Source organism: Pseudochaenichthys georgianus, chromosome 23, assembly GCF_902827115.2.
Source record: "Pseudochaenichthys georgianus chromosome 23, fPseGeo1.2, whole genome shotgun sequence".
NCBI classification, from domain to species: Eukaryota; Metazoa; Chordata; class Actinopteri; order Perciformes; family Channichthyidae; genus Pseudochaenichthys; species Pseudochaenichthys georgianus.
The window spans coordinates 22,646,460-22,667,364 of NC_047525.1; the positions used below are offsets into that span (position 1 = coordinate 22,646,460).

The window sequence follows — 20,905 nt, forward strand, 5'->3', positions numbered from 1 at the left end:
TAATAATAGTGATTTTACAAATGTCTCCCTTCGCTTCTTTTAGAGTAAACTAAACAAATACAATCCTCATCATAACTGTGAAAGGCTGTGTGTGTGTCTATGTTAGCGAAGTACCATATTCCTGCATGTGTTTAAAAAAACCTATATGAATCGGTGTGCTGCTGTATGTCTTATGTGTGTGTCATACATTGCACGCTAACGGGAAGAGCAGTGTGTGTCTATTACTGGCTACATAACACTGCCGGCATAGCAGAGTGTGGAGGATGCTAAGGTGGGGAATGAGTAATTTATTCACATTTAACAGAGGAATTCCCCAGAAGATAAATTATTTGAGATGATTGTATCGACGTGGTTAAACAAGTACAACAAAACATTGAGTAATTTAGCACTGATGTAATGTATTGCATGACAACGCTGTAGAAAACCGTGATGTGTGTGTCCTTCGTTAAATGTCCCTTAGCTTGTTTTCAGTCAAAGTCTAAAGTGGTATTCTCGAGAATCTAAGAGCTCACATCCTCCTTGAGCTTTTCAAGCAACAACCTATCTGACTGCCAGCGGAGATAATTTCCTAATTCATCTCTGATCTCCACAATGAAACTCTGGCTCTGAAGTTTTCAGTGTTCTAAGGAAATCCACTGGGAACAACGACAGCCAAGACCTCCCTGTTGCCACTGAGCCTCCCTGTACACCATGTTCTTCAAAAAGTATGGCTGTATAACAACAATAACACAGCAAACTTGGGAACAAATCTCTTTATTTACAGGTCATCTTACAAAACTGATGTTGTTTAAATAGAAGAAACACGAGTGATTATGTAAGCCCTTTTTCCCCCAGAGGAATGTGTTGTAATTTCTCAACTCAAAGTAAGACATGAGATGTAAATATCCTGATCTCTGGTATTTAGTCTCATATATGATGCCAACTCCGTCTAGGACTTTGAACACGTGTCTCACACACACACAATTTCTCCACTTACAGTAAGAGCTTGCGTCATAATTCAAACCAAACGTTTGTAGTCAGTCTTTTTCTTTCAATTTCAATTCCTAAGGACACATCATTAACCGGTACTGTCTTGTTGATCTGATGGTATGTATAGCTTCGTCATAAGCTACAGTTCATACATACATTAGTGTCGGAAATAAGTAGAAACAAATTGTCATATTTCTCAAAAATCATCAGGTAATTCCCATTATTTTAAATGTCACCCAGCCCTGTTCGTCCATTTCGTCAGACAGGAACAAACTGTATATTACAGACATTTTTCTTCATAGTTTAACACAACTTAATATCTGGTTGTGGGGGTTGTTATTAAACATCTGCCAGGTACTCTCCCTGAGTTATAGCTCATCCCATTGAGCTGTAAACACCGTGAATAACTCGGTTAATGTCAGACTGAACGCACAGCAGCGGACCGAGCGCTGTGTGTGCAGAGCTCGTGTCAGCATGTAATCAAGTAGATGGAGTACGCCACCGTTTGATTTATAACACCGTTTGACATCAATATTCATAAATTGCATGAGAGAAAAATTGAGAAGTTATGGAGAGAATTGTTGCTGCAACAATTCATATTAATAGCTGCTGGGGTTATTGATTTTCTATAAAGAATTGAGCTGTTAAATGTAATTGGATCAAACAACTTCCCCGTTTTAGATTTACCCGTGTTTGTGTTTGAATGCTTTGTACACTTACAAACTGAAACGTTGACTTTAATTACATGTATTATCAACAGATTAAGTTAGGTGAAAGCAGTAATATTAAGTATAAAATACGAGGTTCAACTTTGCTTTCAATTAACCTAATAAAGTTATGTGAAATCTGTTGACATAATACATTGAATTAAAGTTTTTTCAGTAGACTGTCCGTATCGTTCCACGCATGCCTTCGTTTTTACTGTAAAAAACGAGGGTGATTATTTCGTCCCTTCTGCGTCGTATTCTCCCCTCCATCTTTCTTTTCTGGACGTCTCCCTCCATCTTTCCTCCGCCCGTCTCTCATCGTCGGTTACTTATCCTCAAGGCCGAGTCAATGATGACTTTTCTCTCCGACACGTTTTCCCCGCCCTTCCCGTTTCATTTCCCCTCAAAGCCCAGCAGTATTAGTGTCTGTTTCAGAGCCGTCTCCTCCACGAATCTGGCGTCCACGTTCTCCTGCTCCTCGAAAGGGTTCGGAGCTGCAACACAGGAAGAGGATAAAACACCAGACACTTCCTTCCTCTCTTCCACTGCCTCGCTTTTTGGACCAAGCATCACGCACTCGTAATCCTCCAAAGGCCCTTGTATCAGAACCAGGCGGGAAACACACACACATACCTTGTTCCTCTATATCAGAGAGTATTTTTGCCAGGTAGGTAAGAGGCAGGAACTCAGGTCTGAAGCCTGGCTTGTCTCTGCCGCTGAATGCGAATCCCTGAAGAGGAGGAAAAAACACAACTGTGGATAATATGAAGGTTTTCTCTTCGTCAAAACAATTCTGCGGAAAATCAAAAACACGTAACTCTTCTGGATAAAGTTGTGTGGCAGCTTTTTTTAATTCATTTATACTTATCCACCATTGCACACAAATGCTGCTGGTTCCACTACTAGCCTATTAGCCGACTAGCCGTTAGCATCATGAAGTGGATAGACGATGTGTAAGCTGACCCGATGGGTTCACTTTTAAAGCACATTTGATGAAAGAAAAGTCGAGGTAGATTTCTTTTTTGGAAGTGTCACAAAAAAGTTAAGTTTCTGGAGTTAAAATGGTGCGGCTGCGATGATTTCTTGTCAGGAAATTGTGATAATGGCCACTCACAAGTGTCCTCAGTCGAAGAAGATGCCTTAAAAAAGCTTTTCAAAACCGACTTCAAAAAAGAATGTTACATCTTCATACTGTATGTGAAGAGCTGGAAGCAGCCAATGTTCGGTATCCTTAGGTTCTTTCTTCCCAGTCTCTGAGGTGTTTTACTTTTTTGCTAATTAGCGAATGCTGTGTTAGATGTGTGTCGGGCTTCAGGTATATGTCAGTGTGTATTCTCCACGGTATGTGTGACACTTTGCTGCGTTACCTTTGCTTTTGTTGAGTTTTTCCAGCTGAGTCCTGACATAATCTCTGGAGATCCAAGCTGAACTGACAGGATGGTCCCACATATGGTAGATCCTCTGCTCCATAGGCTAACACACACACACACACACACACACACACACACACACACACACACACACACACACACACACACACACACACACCACACACACACACACACACACACACACACACACACACACACACACACACACACACACACACACACTTCATCACTTCATGGGACATTACATTGACTTACATGCATTTCCTGGAGACTTATCCTAACCTTAACCATAACCAACACATGCCTTACCCTAACCCTAAACCTAACCAAGTCTTCACCCTAAAAGTAATGATCCCCCTCATGGGGACCTCCAATTTGTCCCATAAGGGAGGCGAGTCCCCACATATGACTATGTAAACAGATGTAGGTCCCCACAAGTATAGTAATGCTAGTACACACACAACACACACACACACCCACACACACAACACACACACACACACACACACACACACACACCAAAGTTAACATGTTAGGCATGTGGCTCATGTAGTCATGCAGAAATGATTGCCCGAAGCAAAGGAACATCTGTCCCTCTCAATGTTGCCAACTGGAGCTGAAAACTATTCTCGAGGAGCTGACTGCTAATGAGGGATTCAAGAGAAATATTTTTTGTCAGTTAATATATGGCAAAACTGTAGTAAATAAAACATAGCGGTCTCAAGGTCAGGTTGCAATATGTTAAACATGTGCAGTAGCATTCATACAGGTTAGCATTGCAATGTCTGATTATGCTAACTAAGCTAACGCTATTTGGACATTTGGCAGATTTTATGCCATTATGTTTAGTTTTTTAAGGTATTTATATTGATACAGATTTTTTAATCAAGCAAATGTATTGGCAGAGTATCTTTTTTTCTCACTATACAGGTTAGCAAGCTATCGCGAATTTAGTAGTCCGTATCTACAGAGCATTAAAACCAAAACAAATACTAGGTGTGAATACTTGATTAATAGCTTTATAAGGAACGTATCTCTACGTAAGAACTACTTTATTTAGTTCAATTATTTAAATATCCACTTAGTAAACACTAGCGTTATAGGCTAGTTGAGCGGCTAAAGAGCTAGCATATCTCTTTAATTTGTTATTTATATTATGAAGGGCTATTCAATGGGGGTTGAAGATCAGTATAATAAGAATTATGAGGATGATAGGGTTCCCCAAATTGTACATTTCTTAAGTTTGTTAAAATATTCTTTGTTTTGTAGCTGTGCTGTGCTGTGCCTGGTAAATCTCTCCTGCTAAGAAAAGTCTGACAGGCAGGAAAAACAGACGGCAAACACTCGACATTCCTCTGACCACAATGCGGACGGATCTCACACACACACACACACACACACACACACACACACACACACACACACACACACACACACCCACACACACACACACACACACACACACCACACACACCAACACACACACACACACACACACACACACACACACACACACCACACACACACACACACACACACACAAGAGCTTTATGATGGCTTGAGGGGGTTTGAGGAGAGATATACCAAATAACTCTACATTAGCTCAGAATAGGAAGCTTGGGGGAGAGAACCATTCACAGAGACATCAAAACGTCCCCCTCAGGGAGAGATAGAATTACATTTAAGCCTCGTGAATTGTTTTACTGAATTCAGCCCGGTCATGTGCAGATACATTACAGCTTGATACTCCAAGTTTGTACATTCAAAGTGTCGTCATTTGGATGGAAAACTATTCTAAACTACTCCTTGGCCTTCATTAAAAAACTCATCTTTGACTCGGTAGTACCTCGGGGAGTCTCTTAAGTATGCTGAACTTCAGTCGCTCGTTGGCATCACTGTTGTCCAAATCTAAAGAGAAAAGTAAAATATAATTTTAAGACAACAGGGAGGACAAATAATGCAAAGTCACACCTTCTCTTTTCATAGTTAACTAGTAGCTCAAAATCCTTAGAAACAACAGAAACATGGTTTTTTAATAAATGCAAAACAACAAAGTCCAAAATTGATAAAACTGCAACTTTTACAGAAAACACTGACACGTTTTATCCATAAACAAGTCTGATCCCTGAAGCATGAAGATCCTGAGTCAGCCCAAGTTTTTTATTTTGAAGTTTAAAGAACTCCCAGAAGGTGTGCTTGTTGTGGTGCAGAAATATCTATTCATCCAAAAAGGAAATGGAGTAGTGAGCCTCAGAGATCCTTTGCTTCAGCAGCTCCTGGATAACTCTGATGCAACAATGCCTTCTGGGTAATGTAGTTCATCTAGGGCAGGGGTGTCAAACTCAAGGCCCGGGGGCCAAATCCGGCCCGCCACTTCATTTTATGTGGCCCACAAGAGCTTGCAAAGAATATAATACGTTATTATAATGTTACGTGCCGCTTTACAGGAGAACGTTGCCCATAAATTACATGTCCCACAATGCATCTCATTTTGTGACATGCGCACTGAAGAGACTTGCAATGATTTGCCCTAGACTTCTGCTTTCAGACGTGGTTAATTATGAAGTTATTACCCTATCCGATAATAATCCAATGCAGAGGAAATATTGTAAAATTATACATTATTTTATATTTATTATCTATGTATATTTATATAGTCTTAAAGTTACCACCGGCCCTTTGAGTGCAACCATAATTCTAATGTGGCCCGCGATGAAATTGAGTTCGACACCCCTGATCTAGGGTTACCTTGAAAGCCAACCTTTCTCAAGGTGTATGGGTGTAAGCAGCAAACAATGCCCCAGTGAAATATCTCAACAACTATTGGACGGAGTATCATAACGTTTTGTACAGGCCTTTCAAGAGCATAACACTTCCTTTTTGTAGTTTTCATGATAAAAGTGGTTCCTGCCAAGATGTCAGAAGGCTATAACCAAGATAAGTAAGACCAGTTGAGAATTCCAGATGAGAGTATATGTTTGTATGTGTTTGTAATGAGGCAGAAAGAGCACACTGCCCAGCAAATCGCCCAGGATCAAGTGGTAGACATTTGAATAATGATATACTCATTTGATGTGATGCGTGAACCCGGGTACTTCAAAGCTCTGAAGCCTCCTTGCTCTCACTTTGAAGTCCGAATCTTTTGGACTCTGCCCTTTAAATAAATAATCTTGGTTTGTTCTCTTCATGAGAAAGAACCACGTTAAAGTACAACGAGATCAAGAGTTGACGAGTGTATTTCTGTTCTGTTGATCTCAGAGCCAAGTCAAGATGTTTGTCATTCAAACAATGTGCTCTCCATGTGAATGGAAGATAAACAATATTAATGTGTTTTTAAGCCAAGTAAGCAAACGTTAGCAACGGACCTTTCCACAAGGTGATGAAATGAACTCCTTTTGTTTATTATTGTCGCTTAAAGCCACACATGTTAACCTCTATGGCAGCACTAGATGCAAATTCAGAGAATCACCAGTGGAACAAAGTCTAATGGAAATCCACCCGATAGTTGTTGAGCTAGTTCAGTCCGGAGAGAGCCGAGGATGAATTGACAATATGTTTCTACTCGCATATGGAAATAAATAAATTGCAAAATGTGTGTGTGTGTGTGTGTGTGGTGTGTGTGTGTTGTGTGTGTGTGTGTGTGTGTGTGTGGGTGTGTGTGTGTGTGTGTGTGTGTGTGTGTGTGTGTGTGTGTGTGTGTGTGGTGTGTGTGGTTGTGTGTGTGGTGTGTGTGTGTGTGGTCTAGCATTACTATACTTGTGGGGACCTACATCTGTTTACATAGTCACGTGTGGGGACTGGCTTCCCTTATGGGGACAAATTAGAGGTCCCCATGAGGGGGATCATTACTGTTAGGGTGAAGACTTGGTTAGGGTTAGGTTAAGGGTTAGGGTTAGGTATGTGCTGGTTAAGGTTAGGATAAGTTTCCAGGAAATGCATGTAAGTCAATGTAATGTCCCCTGAAGTGATGTGTGTGTGTGTGTGTGTGTGTGTGTGTGTGTGTGTGTGTGTGTGTGTGTGTGTGTGTGTGTGTGTGTGTGTGTGTGTGTGTGTGTGTGTGTGTGTGTGGTGTGTGTGTGTGTGTGTGTGTGGTGTGTGTGTGTGTGTGTGTGTGTGTGTGTACCTGTCATGAGGCGGGACACGAAGGTCTCGGTGAGCTGCAGGAAGCCGTGGTCAACGTACTGTAGGAAGGTGGGCTGAGGGAGGCAGCGCACAGCAAACACTGCTAATAGCGTGTGATAGCCTGCAGAGACAGAACAGTAGGGCCGGAGATGAAAAAGAGACTTTTGCTTTTGATGCTCTGGAAAACAATAAATAAAAGAAAAAGGTAAGAGTCTGCAGCAACGCTAGCGGCTCTGTGAGGCTGTGTTTAGACTTTGAGCTGATTACATTATTTTTTACAGATAACGAGACATTATGATGGAATACATTTTGAAAGTAACCCTCCTTACCCTGTCTACTGGCCATAGAGGATTGACATGATTTCAGTCAATTATATACAGTATATAAAACAGGCTACAAATAAAGGTACTTCCTGTTAACCATAACGGATACCTGGCTGAACAGCGATGTGCAATAGTTTTGTGTTTTAAACAGCAAAGGAACACACACACACACACACACACCACACACCACACACACACACACACAACACACACACACACACACACAACACACACACACACACACACAACACACACCACACACACACACACACACACACTCCTGCTGCTTTACATCTTCACACCCTATTGACACACACTTACACCGGCAGCCTTGCTGCAGGGCATTTCCTCTCATTCCCACACAGTTGGCCGTTTTCTCTGTTGAAACTGAAATCATGGAAGTGTCGCTGCATACAACGGAATATAAATGATTGAAAATGTATTCACACTCTGGCTCACCCATGTCTGCCGCACTATGCTAATGTTTGACATCTTTTTGGTTACAGCAGCCGCTCTGTCGTCCCTCATTGGTGTGTGTGTGTGTGTGTGTGTGTGTGTGTGTGTGTGTGGTGTGTGTGTGTGGGTGTGTGTGTGTGTGTGTGTGGTGTGTGTGTGTGTGTGTGTGTGTGTGTGTGTGTGTGTGTGTGTGTGTGTGTGTGTGTGTGTGTGGTCTAGCATTACTATACTTGTGGGGACCTAAATCTGTTTACACAGTCACGTGTGGGGACTCGCCTCCCTTATGGGGACAAATTGTAGGTCCCCATGAGGGGAGTCATTAATTTGAAGGTGAAGACTTGGTTAGGGTAAGGGGGGGGTGTGTGTGTAATACCAGGTGGGAGGGGCAGGCAGAGACCCCTTGTTGCTTCCAGGATCCGAAACATGAAGTGAAACACGGACCACTCTCCGGGACTGCCCTGCTGTTTACTGAAACACACACACACACACACACAACACACACACACACACACACACACACACACAACACACCACACACACACACACACACACACACACACAGTCAGGGTTTTATACTTTCTCAGATTTCTCAGAAACGTTCAAAGAACACACACGTATTACACACACATGGAAGAGGGGGGGCTACTCACAGGCACAGAACACGAGGGCCAAGCTTGTACTTCAGCCAGGCCGACTCCAGCATGTGTCTGATGAGCTCCAGCTAATCACACACACACACACACACACACACACCACACACACACCACACACACACACACACACACACGTTAGCGCTGAGCAAATGAGAGTCTGGATAAGACACCTGAAAACAAGACCTTTCTTGTGTTTACATGGAAATGTACAGTCCTCGCTTCCCCTTTTTTTTCCTACTTCCCATTTTCATTTCCACTGAACGCTGTGACTCAGGATGTGAACACACGCATCTCACCACACATCAGTAGGCATTAGGATGCACTTGACTCATGTGCTCCGCGCTGTAATACACACAGTCGTTTTTCCACGAATGACCACGTCTCTCATCTCCTGCAGAATAACAGGAAAGACGATCGGTCGAATTCACATCCTGTAAACCAGCGGGAAACATTCCGCCGGCCGCGTCCTCCACTGACCTCAGGATGGGAAGTTCAATTAGCCTCGATTATGTAACGTTCTGACCCCAAAAAATAAAACAGGTGTCAAAGAAAGATGTGAGGGAAAGCTCCGCCTTTATCCATTTGATCCCATTGGAAATGATCCGTCAACAGAGGAAGAAAATAATACTCTAAAAGCGTCAAAGGAATGTTATTATTCTTTAAAATTAGATATTCATTGTTGGACGAAAAGGTGGCAACTTTTTAAACTTAATACATTCTTAAATGTCTTAACCCTTAAACTGTTTAACGAACATCACTTCTGCTCGCTGACGATGTAACGCAGAAGGTCAGTATTAAGGATGTTCTTGTGTCAGCATTTAAAAGCTACAGCCCCCCCCCCCCCCCCCCCCCCCCCACTGTGTGACTTTCTATGAGGATTATTCCATTTCGTCTTAATGAGCCCGAGACATTCGCTCAGTGAGGCGGGGGAGAAAAAAGTCTAATAACCTTGGGTATCGAGCAACTTTTCGACATAATTACAAAATATTGCAGCCTATTTCAATTAATTCCATTACTTTATATTCATGCGTTTAGTTATATATTCAGCCATTAGCTCTCTGCGTTGACATTGGCTGTGCTGCATGTGTTTCAGTCGTCGGTAGCAACAGGAAGATGAAATAAATAACAATAATGTGCAGTGGAGCTGTAATCTATCATAGCAGAAGTTCCCTGACTCTTAAAAGCTGTAATCTGTGTCCCCCCCCCCCCCCAAAACCTCTCCCCTGTGTCAACGCAGCCATTAGTCTCAATGAGTGCCGACGAAAAGGCGAGATGTTCTTTATCAGCGGAGGGGAAGTCAGATGACAACAGTTCTCTGTTTAAAGCCGGCTGTTGAGTTCCTCGACTGTCCTTTAAGCAAAGCGTCCCGGAAGGATGTCTCTTATTTTCTGCTTTAATAGGAATATAAAACTTTTCCACTTCACTTGAATACATCTAATATAAACCCTGTTTGCCTGTGCCGACACTATTACAAGCCACTTCTATTTCCATTGCTTTCATTTGGAGTTGGAAGGCGCAGGTTAAAACTTTTGTACCGAGGGAAGCCAATCCAGAGATGCTTCTGAGAGCAGAGAGGATTTGTTCCGTTCTTTGTTACCGTCATTTGCAATTCCACAAAGTCCCAATACGTGCTTCCTGCTTTCTATTCAATTCCAGCCGTACCCTTGGCCTGCTTTAATACTGTTGTCTTGATGTATGCTGGATGTCTGCTTTCTGCGGCTGCTGCTAGCTGGGAAGAGATGTACCTCCCAGGAATACTAAAGACTGACTTTACACATCCAAGAAGTTCCTTGTGCCGAGACGTCTCTCCGCTCGGTTTATGCAGAGCCCACCTGCTGCTCTTTGGGCGGGAAACACAGGGCGTAGGTTGGGTTTTCAGAAGTAAGTGGGGTGCACGGGGAAGTGATATTTATACACATCGAAAAGCACTGTCATTTTCTGCCCATAGAGTTTCTCATAAAATGCGAAGCTAGCTTTCTCGGTTAGGTTATGTTCTTAGGATTACTTTTCTTACTTTTTAGGTTTCAATCAAAAGTCGAATTGTCTGCAGGGGTCCTCCTCCACTACAGAACAAATGGACCGATAAAAACAGTTTTCATCAGGGTTCTCCAAGTGGATACAGGATACAGTAGCCTCAAGCTAACCGCTAACATGTGCTTGTTTCTCTGCTAACTTTTGATCCAAACTCAAAAACTACAATGGTACAATGGGAGCCAGAGCCTTTTCTTATCAAGCTCCACATTGTGGAATCAGCTTCCAGTTTGTGTTTCGGGCGGCAGGACACCCTATCCGTTTTTAAGAGTGCGCTTAAGCACCCTTCCTTTTTGATAAAGCTTATAGTTAGGGCTGATTAGATTCAGCCCCTAGTTTTGCTGATATAGGCTTAGTTTGTCGGGGAACATCTTACTTCTTCCTTCTCTCTGTCTGTACCCGTGTACACTCATGTTCCGATTAACCCAGCTTCCCCAAATGTCTTTCTTTTTGGTGTCTATATACGCTGGGATCCGGAGTCATGGATGATCCTGCGGTCCTGTGTCCTGGATCGCGAGCCCTGGATCTTGAGTCGTGGCTGTGGTCCTGGATCATAGGTCCTGGATGGATATCCTCGTGGATTCATCTTCCCATTATACACACATGCATTTCCAAACATTTGGACTACCTATGTTGCAAATGTATTATCTTTTCAATTTACACACGGCATCTATTGCACGTCTGTCCGTCCTGGGAGAGGGATCCCTCTCTGTTGCTCTCCCTGAGGTTTCTCCCATTTTTCCCTTTAAACTGGGTTTTCTCCGGAAGTGTTTCCTTGTACGATGTGAGGGTCTAAGGACAGAGGGTGTCGTATTGTCATACTGATATTCTGTACACACTGTGAAGACTACTGAGACAATGTAACATTTGTGATATTGGGCTATATAAATAAACATTGATGATTGATTGATTGAAAAACTGTAGTTAAAAAGTGTATTGTAAAAATGCAGCTTACATTTTGATTCAAAAGTAAATCTATGGCAGTTTCTTGTAGACAACCACAACACTGATACATTCTTTCACACACAGTGACGTCACGAGCTACCCACAATGCAACGCGCGCCATATATATATATATATATATATAAATACGCCATTTTCCTGGAGGTGCTAATATCCTGGAGGTGCAAATATAAACGGCTAGCTAAAGTAGCCAGGCAGAGCGCACTAGTTTTTTTTCTGAATTAACGACCGAAGAAATCGCTGCATGTCTTCGGATTACACCTCTGGACTGGAGGGGTGTGCTCTCGGTCGTTACCAGCGTAAACTAGAGCTGTGTGGGTTGTCGGATTGCCCTTACAGACTGCCTGCAGATGTATGGAAAAACGACTGTGGCCTTCGTCGATTTTGGCTGCATCTACGTCTATCTTCTGGAAACACCAGGTGAATACCCCACTTGTCACAATAATATTATCATGCCAATGCATATATGTGGTATTTTAGAGTTGACTAGATATTGATTAAGGCAATAGACTATGATATTCTGCTTGCACCTCGCGTGAAATGGCGGATACCGGAAGTACGGTGTCGCCCTCGGCCCAATACCTGTATGTGTGTGTGAAAGAATGTGTAAAAGGATACGACATAATCACTTGCAACCGACTGTAACAAGGCGTTAACTTGATAGAAATGTCTCTGGAAATATTTGAAGACACAACTTAACCAAATAAATAACCAGAGGTTTAAATGAACTAAGTACATGTACTCAAGTAATGTACTGCATTTCCATGTAATGCTACTTTGTACTTCTACTCCAGTACATTTAAAAGGGAAATAAACTAATTTAGCTACTCTTAACAAAAATAATCTTTAAAAAGTTAAACTAGTGGCCTATATCTTTAAGTCACAAATGAGTTAAAGTATTTCAATATTTACAACAAGACAATCAGAACGTTGTTTGTCTGACAGTAAAAGGTAGTATTACATAACAGTATTATCTAGAAATGTCACATATATAAATATAATTATATACAAATAAAGGCCATTTTTCTGCACTATGAATACTTTGACTTTTTATACTTAAAGTACATTTAGCTGATAATACTTTTGTACTAAGATTTTGGTAATGAAATATTTGAAAATAATGTATTTGTACTTGTACTCAAGTAAAGCATCTGAATACTTCTTCATTAACATATATCTAATTGTTTTTAGACAAAGCTTGTGCTCCCAGGAGTGTGGAGTGTGGTTGAGGACACTTGACCGCAGAGCCGATGACTGTTTTAAGGACTGAAAAGGAGACCTGATGGCTCCCAGCATCCTCTCTGATCTGAAGAGCACACACACATCTGGGCGCTCTGTCAGAGTGTTTAACTAAAGTGGGAAAGTCTGCAGCTTCCACCGAGCCGTCCTCACTGCGAGTCACTTAACCTTCCCCAAAAGGAGTAAGGGCGAACGTTAAGGAAACATAACGTGGAGAACGATGTTCCTTTTCAATTATAGGCGGGTTCACAGAGTGTACACAGCACTACTGAACACACACACACACACACACACACACACACACACACACACACACACACACACACACACACACACACACACACACACACACACACACTGTGTACCCACCAGTTTGGCCACGTAGTTGACAACCAGCGAGTCAATCTTCTTCTTCCCCAGTCGAGGCAGGTGTCTGTTGAGATGCTCTCGAAGCTTGTCAACCGTCTGCAACGCAAATAAATAAATACATAGACAGATGTTTTCCTTTGGATGCAAGTGTGTGTGTCGCTCGGGGTAAAACCTTGTGCGTGTGTATTTTAGGAAGACTTTACTGTGCGCTCAGCAGGGTCAAATTGAGTTCAGCTCGACTTTTCCCTCGACTACTGCGTCCCAAAATTGATTTAACGACGGAGAGAAGAGAGAGGGGGCAGATGAGGGAAGATCTAAAAAACAGTTCATATCTCTCCGGGAGGAAAAGGGAGTGAGGAGGAGAATGAAGGAAGGAAGGAAGGAAGTGATCCGAGAGAATAAAGGAGAGACAAAGTCATTTTAAGAACAGCTTGCTAGCATCTAGCCTGAACTCCATTAAACTGAAGCTATCTGCTCCTTAGTGCTGAGCTCGGCAGGATATGAAATTGTCCATCAGACGGGATGAAAGAAAGGAAGGACAGGGACCTTAAGATAGCCTTTTTCTCTGAAGTGTCGACTCATCTGAAGCGTGACAGCGAGTTTCACCTTAAAGATGACTACGGGGGGAAATGATTGGCTGTCAGCATTTCACTATGGCTCGTTAGCGGTCTATATATCAACCCATGCTCGAGGGAATCCAGGGGATTCCAACAATCTGGGCGTCGGAGGAGGGGCCTCACCATGAATCCTCCTTTGCTGCGAGGGAAAGACATCATTATTCAAACCGAGACAAATAGGGCGTCAAAGTTGGATCTGTATTTCAAAAGAGACAATCTAATCCGTGTTCTCCTGCTCTTTGATTTGAGTGGCAGGACGTTAACTACAGTCTTTCTCTGAAGGTTAAATGACTTTTAGAATAAGTGCATATGTTGTCACAACTAACTACGACTATTTATTTAACTACGTTTCTTTTCTAAAACATGCAAGTTAAAGAGGCCCTATTATGCTTTTTGGGGTTTTCCTTTCCTGTAGGGTTTTATAGCCCTTTGTTTTGCTTGTGTGCTTGTACACTCGTCTGCTTCTCAAACTGCGAGGGTGCAGAGTGCAGACCACCTTCTACCGTAATAAACTGACTATTTGGTACCTTATACAGCGCCACTTCAATGCCTCCATCATTTGGGGAGATTAAACCCAAATCGACTACAGAGCTACGTTTTAAACTTGTTTATCCTCATGTTGCCATCAGGGCGTAGATAAGCTCTACCTGATCAAAGGACTACTCGCTTTTCAAAATCATTCATTCCTTCTGCACTCAAACTTGTATTTATTTATTTATTATTGTGATGCTACTGTATGAACTATTTATATTGTAAATTGGAATGATCCACATCTGTGCTCCCGGGTGTATCGGTGTGTTTTCAACCTGTATGTTCCTGCCTGTGTTCATGACATAAGCTGCTGCTCAAACAATTACCCCTTGCGGGATTAATAAAGTTGTTTTAAAATTGATTGATTGATTGATTAATTGATTGATACAGTCAACTATCTTATCAAAACTCGAGTTGGTTTCTACCCCCCCATCTCTACCAGCCGTCCCTGATGTCAGAGCTCTGGCTCGCAGTCAGTGCTCTGATCCCTCTCAGAGGATGAGGGGCTGAGGTCAGGGCTCTGATCTGGCCGCTCGAGCTCTTCCACAACAAACTCGATAAAATAAATCCATTTCTTTATCCGCCTGCTTTTGTTATTCTCACTTTAGAAAAGGAAAGGGCTTGACTTTTACAAATGTCAAAGCGTATTTTTCATTTCATTTCATCGTTTATTCGAAAAGGGAAAACGCACATTAATGAACACTTTAGACGAATAATGCTTCAAGTGTAAATGTGCCGGATTTTAGCTTTGAGCTCATTTCCATCCGTAGTCCCTGACATACAACACATAAGAACATGACATTTGGAAATATAGCAACAAATAAATACATGATATGCAGAAAGAGCAAGAGCAGCACACACAAGTATTTACCACATGCAGTACAATATAGCAGCTACGACATATTAAGTGCAAGAGGAGATACCCCTGTGTTAAAGTGCATTTAGCAGTTTGTTTCTCAACCCTTCTCTGAGTTGCCCTTTGAAGCTATGGAGAGTGGGACGATCCCGTATCTCAGTTGGGAGGCTGTTCCACAAAGAGCTGCCTTTAACGGAGAGGACATTTTGTCCAAAAGTGGTCCGTCTGTGTGTTTTGTGTGGATGAATTCCCCTAAGGGAAAACACATAATTTTAAAAGACTTCAAAATCGTCAAAACTCAAGAAATTGTGTTTTTCAAGGATGCTACACAGAGGTGGTATGAATATGGCATTCTGTCAAACACCTTGATACCTCTCTTGCACTTGTTCTAGGGTTCAGGTTTGTGGCACAAGCAAACGTATTCAAGTATATATGTTTGTTTTTTAAAGCTCTAAATCAGGTTTTATTTATGGTTGCAGGTTAACAATCCACAATGGAAAATGACATGATGATGTTGGATATGACACTGCCATAGAAACCAGCTTTAAAGAGGCCCTATTGTGCTTTTTGGGGGGGTTCCCTTTCCTGCAACGTGTTATCGGTTTTAATGCGTGTCAATGGTCTGCAAAGGCGAAAATCCCAAAGTTCCCTCCAGGGGGAGTTTCTTTCCCACACACTCCCCCCCCGTCAAAGTACAGGCACTAAATACAAATATCAAATGAGAATAATATGTCCACTTAAATATCGTTTTTTTTCATTTCGATGTGTGCATGAATCGGTAAAACATGCACACTAATCCCCAAAGATGTATGGCGATTAATTCATCGTTTAAGAAATGTTTTATTACTAAATGATGTTTGCCTGTTTATTAAATCCAAAAGTTAGCCGCTTTTTTGTGTTTTGCAACATTTAATATCTTTAGGTTTTGGACTTTTGGTCGTGGTTTTTTGCTTGAATGAAATGTCGAGCCAAAGCCAGGACAAGTATCACGTTAGCAGAGAGTGCAGATATACCCGTGAACAGTTTCTCTTACCAGGCCGATGAGCGCCCTGTGCTGATGGTCCTCCTCCCGGAACAGTGGCACCAGCTTCTTGTCTGGAAGAGACCCAGCGGCGGAGAGCACATTAGAGACACTTTGAAGAGCCATTGATGCTGAATGTAGACGGAAACCACAGGGAGCCTCAGGTTTACGTTATTAAACACACTCTGACTTGTTCATAGCTAAGATAAAGTACATGGAATACTTTCTCTCATTGAAAATACTTCCCAGAGCTTGGGGGGGGGGGGGTACAATCCTGCTGTGTCAGTGTTTTTATGTCGGTCACACAACCATGCTCCAGAATTTCAACTTCACACACACACACACACACACACACACACACACACACACACACACACACACACACACACACACACACACACACACACACACACACACACACACACACACACACACACACACACACACACACACACACACACAAGCTTTTGATGTTACAGGGCACAGAGAGCTGCCTGATTGGCTTCCTGTCGTAAGTTCAAAGTTATAAACTGTGTATTGAATATTTTACACACCGAGCTGATTCTGACTGGGAGGGAGCAGGTGGACGTTCAATGCATTTTGCTCCAACAAAAAGCCTTACGATGATTTACTGCAGGGCGATAAATAAGGCAGATTCTTTCATGACTGCTATAATCTGGGTATAAGTGTTATTTGAGGAGTGATTACAATGAGTGTTGGTTTAACAAGTGAATCTGAGGGAGGTGTGTGACATCACCCGTGAGGATTAAGTGAGGTGAGGGCGTGTGTCGCGGCTGAGACGAAACATCTGCACTGGAGTCCTGAGAGGAAGGTACGTGGAGGAGGTAATACAATCCCCACCGTTGTATCATAATTGTACCATTCTTTCCTCTTAAAAAAAAATATATTTCGCTCTATTTTCCCTTTTCCCCCTCGACCTCCCTCCAAGATAAATGAGTGGTTCTGTTTATCCGAATTCTCCAGCGAGCGTGAAGAATGCAACTTCAGACGTCGACACAAACACACTCACACACAGTTTGGAGCTCCATTATATTCAAGGTTTTGTTGTTTACGCTATCCACACTCCCTGTATTGTGTGTGTGTGTGTGTGTGTGTGTGTGTGTGTGTGTGTGTGTGTGTGTGTGTGTGTGTGTGTGTGTGTGTGTGTGTGTGTGTGTGTGTGTGTGTGTGTGTGTGTGTGTGTGTGTGTGTGTGTGTGTGTGTGTGTGTGTGTGTTCAGTGTGCTCATGCGTCTTACCAAGACACCAGGTGTCCACCATCGATAGAACTCTACAAAACAAGGAGAAAAAGCTTTGTGAGAAAACAATCCCTCCAGCCAGCATTAAAATAAGAGTCTTACTTTGTGCGCTGCAAGCTGAGGCGGACTCAGGCTCGCTGCCGCACTCCACGGCAAAAATATATCAAAAGTTAAAAGAAAAGTGAGTAAGCAGGTGCCGAGTTTGGCCTGGAGGAAGAGAAGGTGATTATGAAGCGAAAAGGTTTTTTGGTTTGATCCGTAGTAGAATTTAATTCAAGGCAGGTACGACATCAGGGGTCCATCATCACTTGATCATACACTACTTTATATTCACAGAGCAACCTAATAACAAGCTACACAGTTTCTTGATATATAATAATTGTGAGAACTTTTAATGTTCGGGGAGATTTTGTAGATATTTACATATGTTTACATTTTGTCAGTTGGAGGTCGGCCTATCATGTACACTGACATCAATTCTGTGTATTTATATTGTGAATTCGATAGCGACACTCTGTATATATATATAAATATATATCATGACGGGCCGTGGTATATGCTCATTATATCACAGCTAAGGGGCGTGGTTCGGCCCGACGCGAACCACTTCGCTTCGCGTCGGGCCGAACCACGCCCCTTAGCTGTGATATAATGAGCATATACCACGGCCTGTCGTGAGCTATTGCTTAATTATAAAACTGACAAGTCAAATCAAGCAATCTGATTGGCCGATAGTGTTTTTGCGGACCTCTTTGATTACAGATTTGAAAACATCGTTGCTTGCTTTAAAAGTAGCACAATTCATGATGTCAGACCTTGGAAAGTATCTAGATATCCCTGCCCTAATGCCACAGGAACTGCACACTGAATATGTGTTGCCGTTTGATGTCTATGTCTGGACCGCTGCGTAAAAAGGAGGGTTTCTGCCCGTTACTTCTCCGCTGCTTTCTTGTTCCAGTTTGAACGGTATACTGTTTCTCTCAGACGCGGAGGGATACTGACTTGTTGTGAAAAGTAACTTACAATTCTACCAGTGGTATACGCTCAGTATATCACGGCTAAGAACCAATCAGATTGCTTGATTTGACTTGTCCGTTTTATAAATATATATATATATCTTTCACTGTAAATATTTTCTGATGTATAGGTTTGTTTATTTTCTAACACCCTAAAGTACTTTTTAAACCTGCTTCACATATTTAATATATACCACTATGTTTTATTCTTCCACTGATTGTTTATACCTCAGAACGAATACAGAAACAACTTCATAATTCAGACACGTGTGTGTGCTCTCCGGCAGCAGTAATGCTCGCTATCTTTTGTTATTTAAAGAGCCCATGAAATCCCCCAAACCAGTGTGAAAGGATTCTACCAACATATGTCGTCTGTCGCCAAAGCCAGCAGGATCCGATTCCTCTGTGCAAACAAATCAACGAGCCACTGCTGCTCTGCTCCTTCTTCATAATGAACATGTTTTATTCTGAGTCAATTCCACAGACTGCTGCTGCACATATTCTCCCGCACGCACGCGTATGAGATCAAGGCAACGTATTTGCAGCAGGATACAACCGTTTTTTAAGATGTATGGATTCAGAAATGATCTTTGTGCAGGGGTGCACATCACTTGTTTGCCCTGGTTCTCAAAGGAGCACCTGGAGATGTTGCTTAGTGCTCATCCTTAAAATGAAATAAACCGTAACTTTTGAGGGGGTCTTTATTTGCCAGACACACGGCACTGAACACACAGAGGTGAACACTGAACACACGTGCAGAGGTGAACACAGAACACACACACACAGAGGTGAACACTGAACACACACGCAGAGGTGAACACTGAACACACACACAGAGGTGAACACTGAACACACACATGCAGAGGTGAACACAGGACACACACACTGAGGTGAACACAAGACAACATTAGCACGACCAGTAATCCTACAAGCTGTCATCACTTCCCTCCTCACTGTTCTCCTCACTGTCTTCCTCTCTGTCAGACATGGCAGCTGATGATGTAGGCATACTTCTTTCTCTCTGGTTGAGTCTGCATTAGATGCTTGCATCCACAAGTTGCTGGTGTTGGGTCGAAAGTCTCCGTTGTCGTCTTAGACAAGTGCATCAGGGATGAGAGGCGAGAGTCTGACAGGCAGGATCTGAACTTGCTTTTGATTATATTAAGATGTGAAAATCCCCTCTCACATGAAGCACTGCTCAAGGGCAGTGTAAGGGGCAACAGCAGGACTTTCTGAATGTTGGAGTATCTTTCTGCATTGCTTGTCTTCACTATGTTGACCAAGTCACACAGAGAACGCTGCCAAACGTTTTCCTGCTTGCTTTAAAAGCATCCATTCTCTTACAGCGGAGTCTCTGTCGGTCGACAGGATGGCCTCGTGTTTCTGAAGAATGTCAGTCAGTGTTGTGTTGCCAAGAGATCTTTTTTTATTGAGGCCAAGTTGAAGGATCAAGCATTAAAAATGGATGACTTGAGGGATTCATATCTGCTTTCAAACTCCTGAATTAGACGTCTGAATACATCAACCTTGTCCCCGTCAGAATCAGCATCTGAAACACTCTCTTTCCTGTACTTGCCTTCGCTGTCAAGCAGAAGTGTCAGCTGTCCGATAGCTACCACGAGCTCATCCTTGCATTCACCAATAGTCAAATTCTCTGGCTGGAACTTGAGGGAGGTGAACTGTAAAATGTTTCCAGTGTCAAGCATGCTGGCTAGGAAACACTTAAAGCGCTCTGTGCAGACATGTTTTAGGTCACTTGTAGCCACTTGAGATTGAATGGCAGGTAATAGCCTCCATATTTTCAAAAGAGTCTCTTGTCTCCATGCACACCATCTAATGTTGTGAAACTTTCCTAGTTTTACAAAGGCAGTGCCATTCTCATCACACATCACCTTAAGTTGTTCTGTTGGCGCCCCCTTTCTGTAGATAAAAGCGTAGCAGCAGCTTGACAACGGAGCTATTACATGTCTCACGGTATGGAACCATGCGATCAGCTGACTTGGCACAGTTCTCGAGGGTGTGGGCGGTACACAGAATGTGCACAAGGGAATCCCCAATCGCCACCAGTTTACGCAGTTTGAGGACCAAACCAACTTTGTCTTCCACTCATCTCCTAAGCCAGGGGTTCCCAAACGTTGCCATGCCAAGGACCCCATATAGCATTATCCTCTGGCGGGGACCCCCCTGTTGCATTTTTTTTTTTTTAAATGATGTGTCCAAGTGCCTCCCGATGGAACATGCCGTGCGTTGCCACTACATTTGGGGCCTTCTGCCTGATCGAAGCTGTCACTCCGCTTTCTTTGCCTGTCATAGCCGCACTGCCCCATCTGAACACACACCCACACCACGAGACCAGTCAAGTCCGTTTGAGATGATCTAAAAC

The 20,905-nt window shown here is 42.6% G+C and overlaps 1 protein-coding gene across 1 annotated transcript in view; it reads right to left on the bottom strand.

The window, feature by feature from the left end:
- Positions 1–737: 737 nt before the first annotated feature.
- The window catches only part of LOC117439121 (gamma-secretase-activating protein-like), a 47,424-nt gene continuing 27,256 nt past the window's right edge, over positions 738–20,905 (bottom strand). The window contains exons 23-32 of the mRNA XM_071201795.1: positions 17,507–17,538; positions 16,261–16,322; positions 13,224–13,319; positions 8,619–8,689; positions 8,342–8,436; positions 7,191–7,310; positions 4,914–4,975; positions 3,046–3,149; positions 2,310–2,407; positions 738–2,170 (exon numbers count right to left, since the gene is read on the bottom strand). Coding sequence (XP_071057896.1) covers positions 2,070–2,170; positions 2,310–2,407; positions 3,046–3,149; positions 4,914–4,975; positions 7,191–7,310; positions 8,342–8,436; positions 8,619–8,689; positions 13,224–13,319; positions 16,261–16,322; positions 17,507–17,538 — 841 coding nt within the window. The 3' untranslated portion in view covers positions 738–2,069. The remainder of the gene's footprint in view (positions 2,171–2,309; positions 2,408–3,045; positions 3,150–4,913; positions 4,976–7,190; positions 7,311–8,341; positions 8,437–8,618; positions 8,690–13,223; positions 13,320–16,260; positions 16,323–17,506; positions 17,539–20,905) is intronic.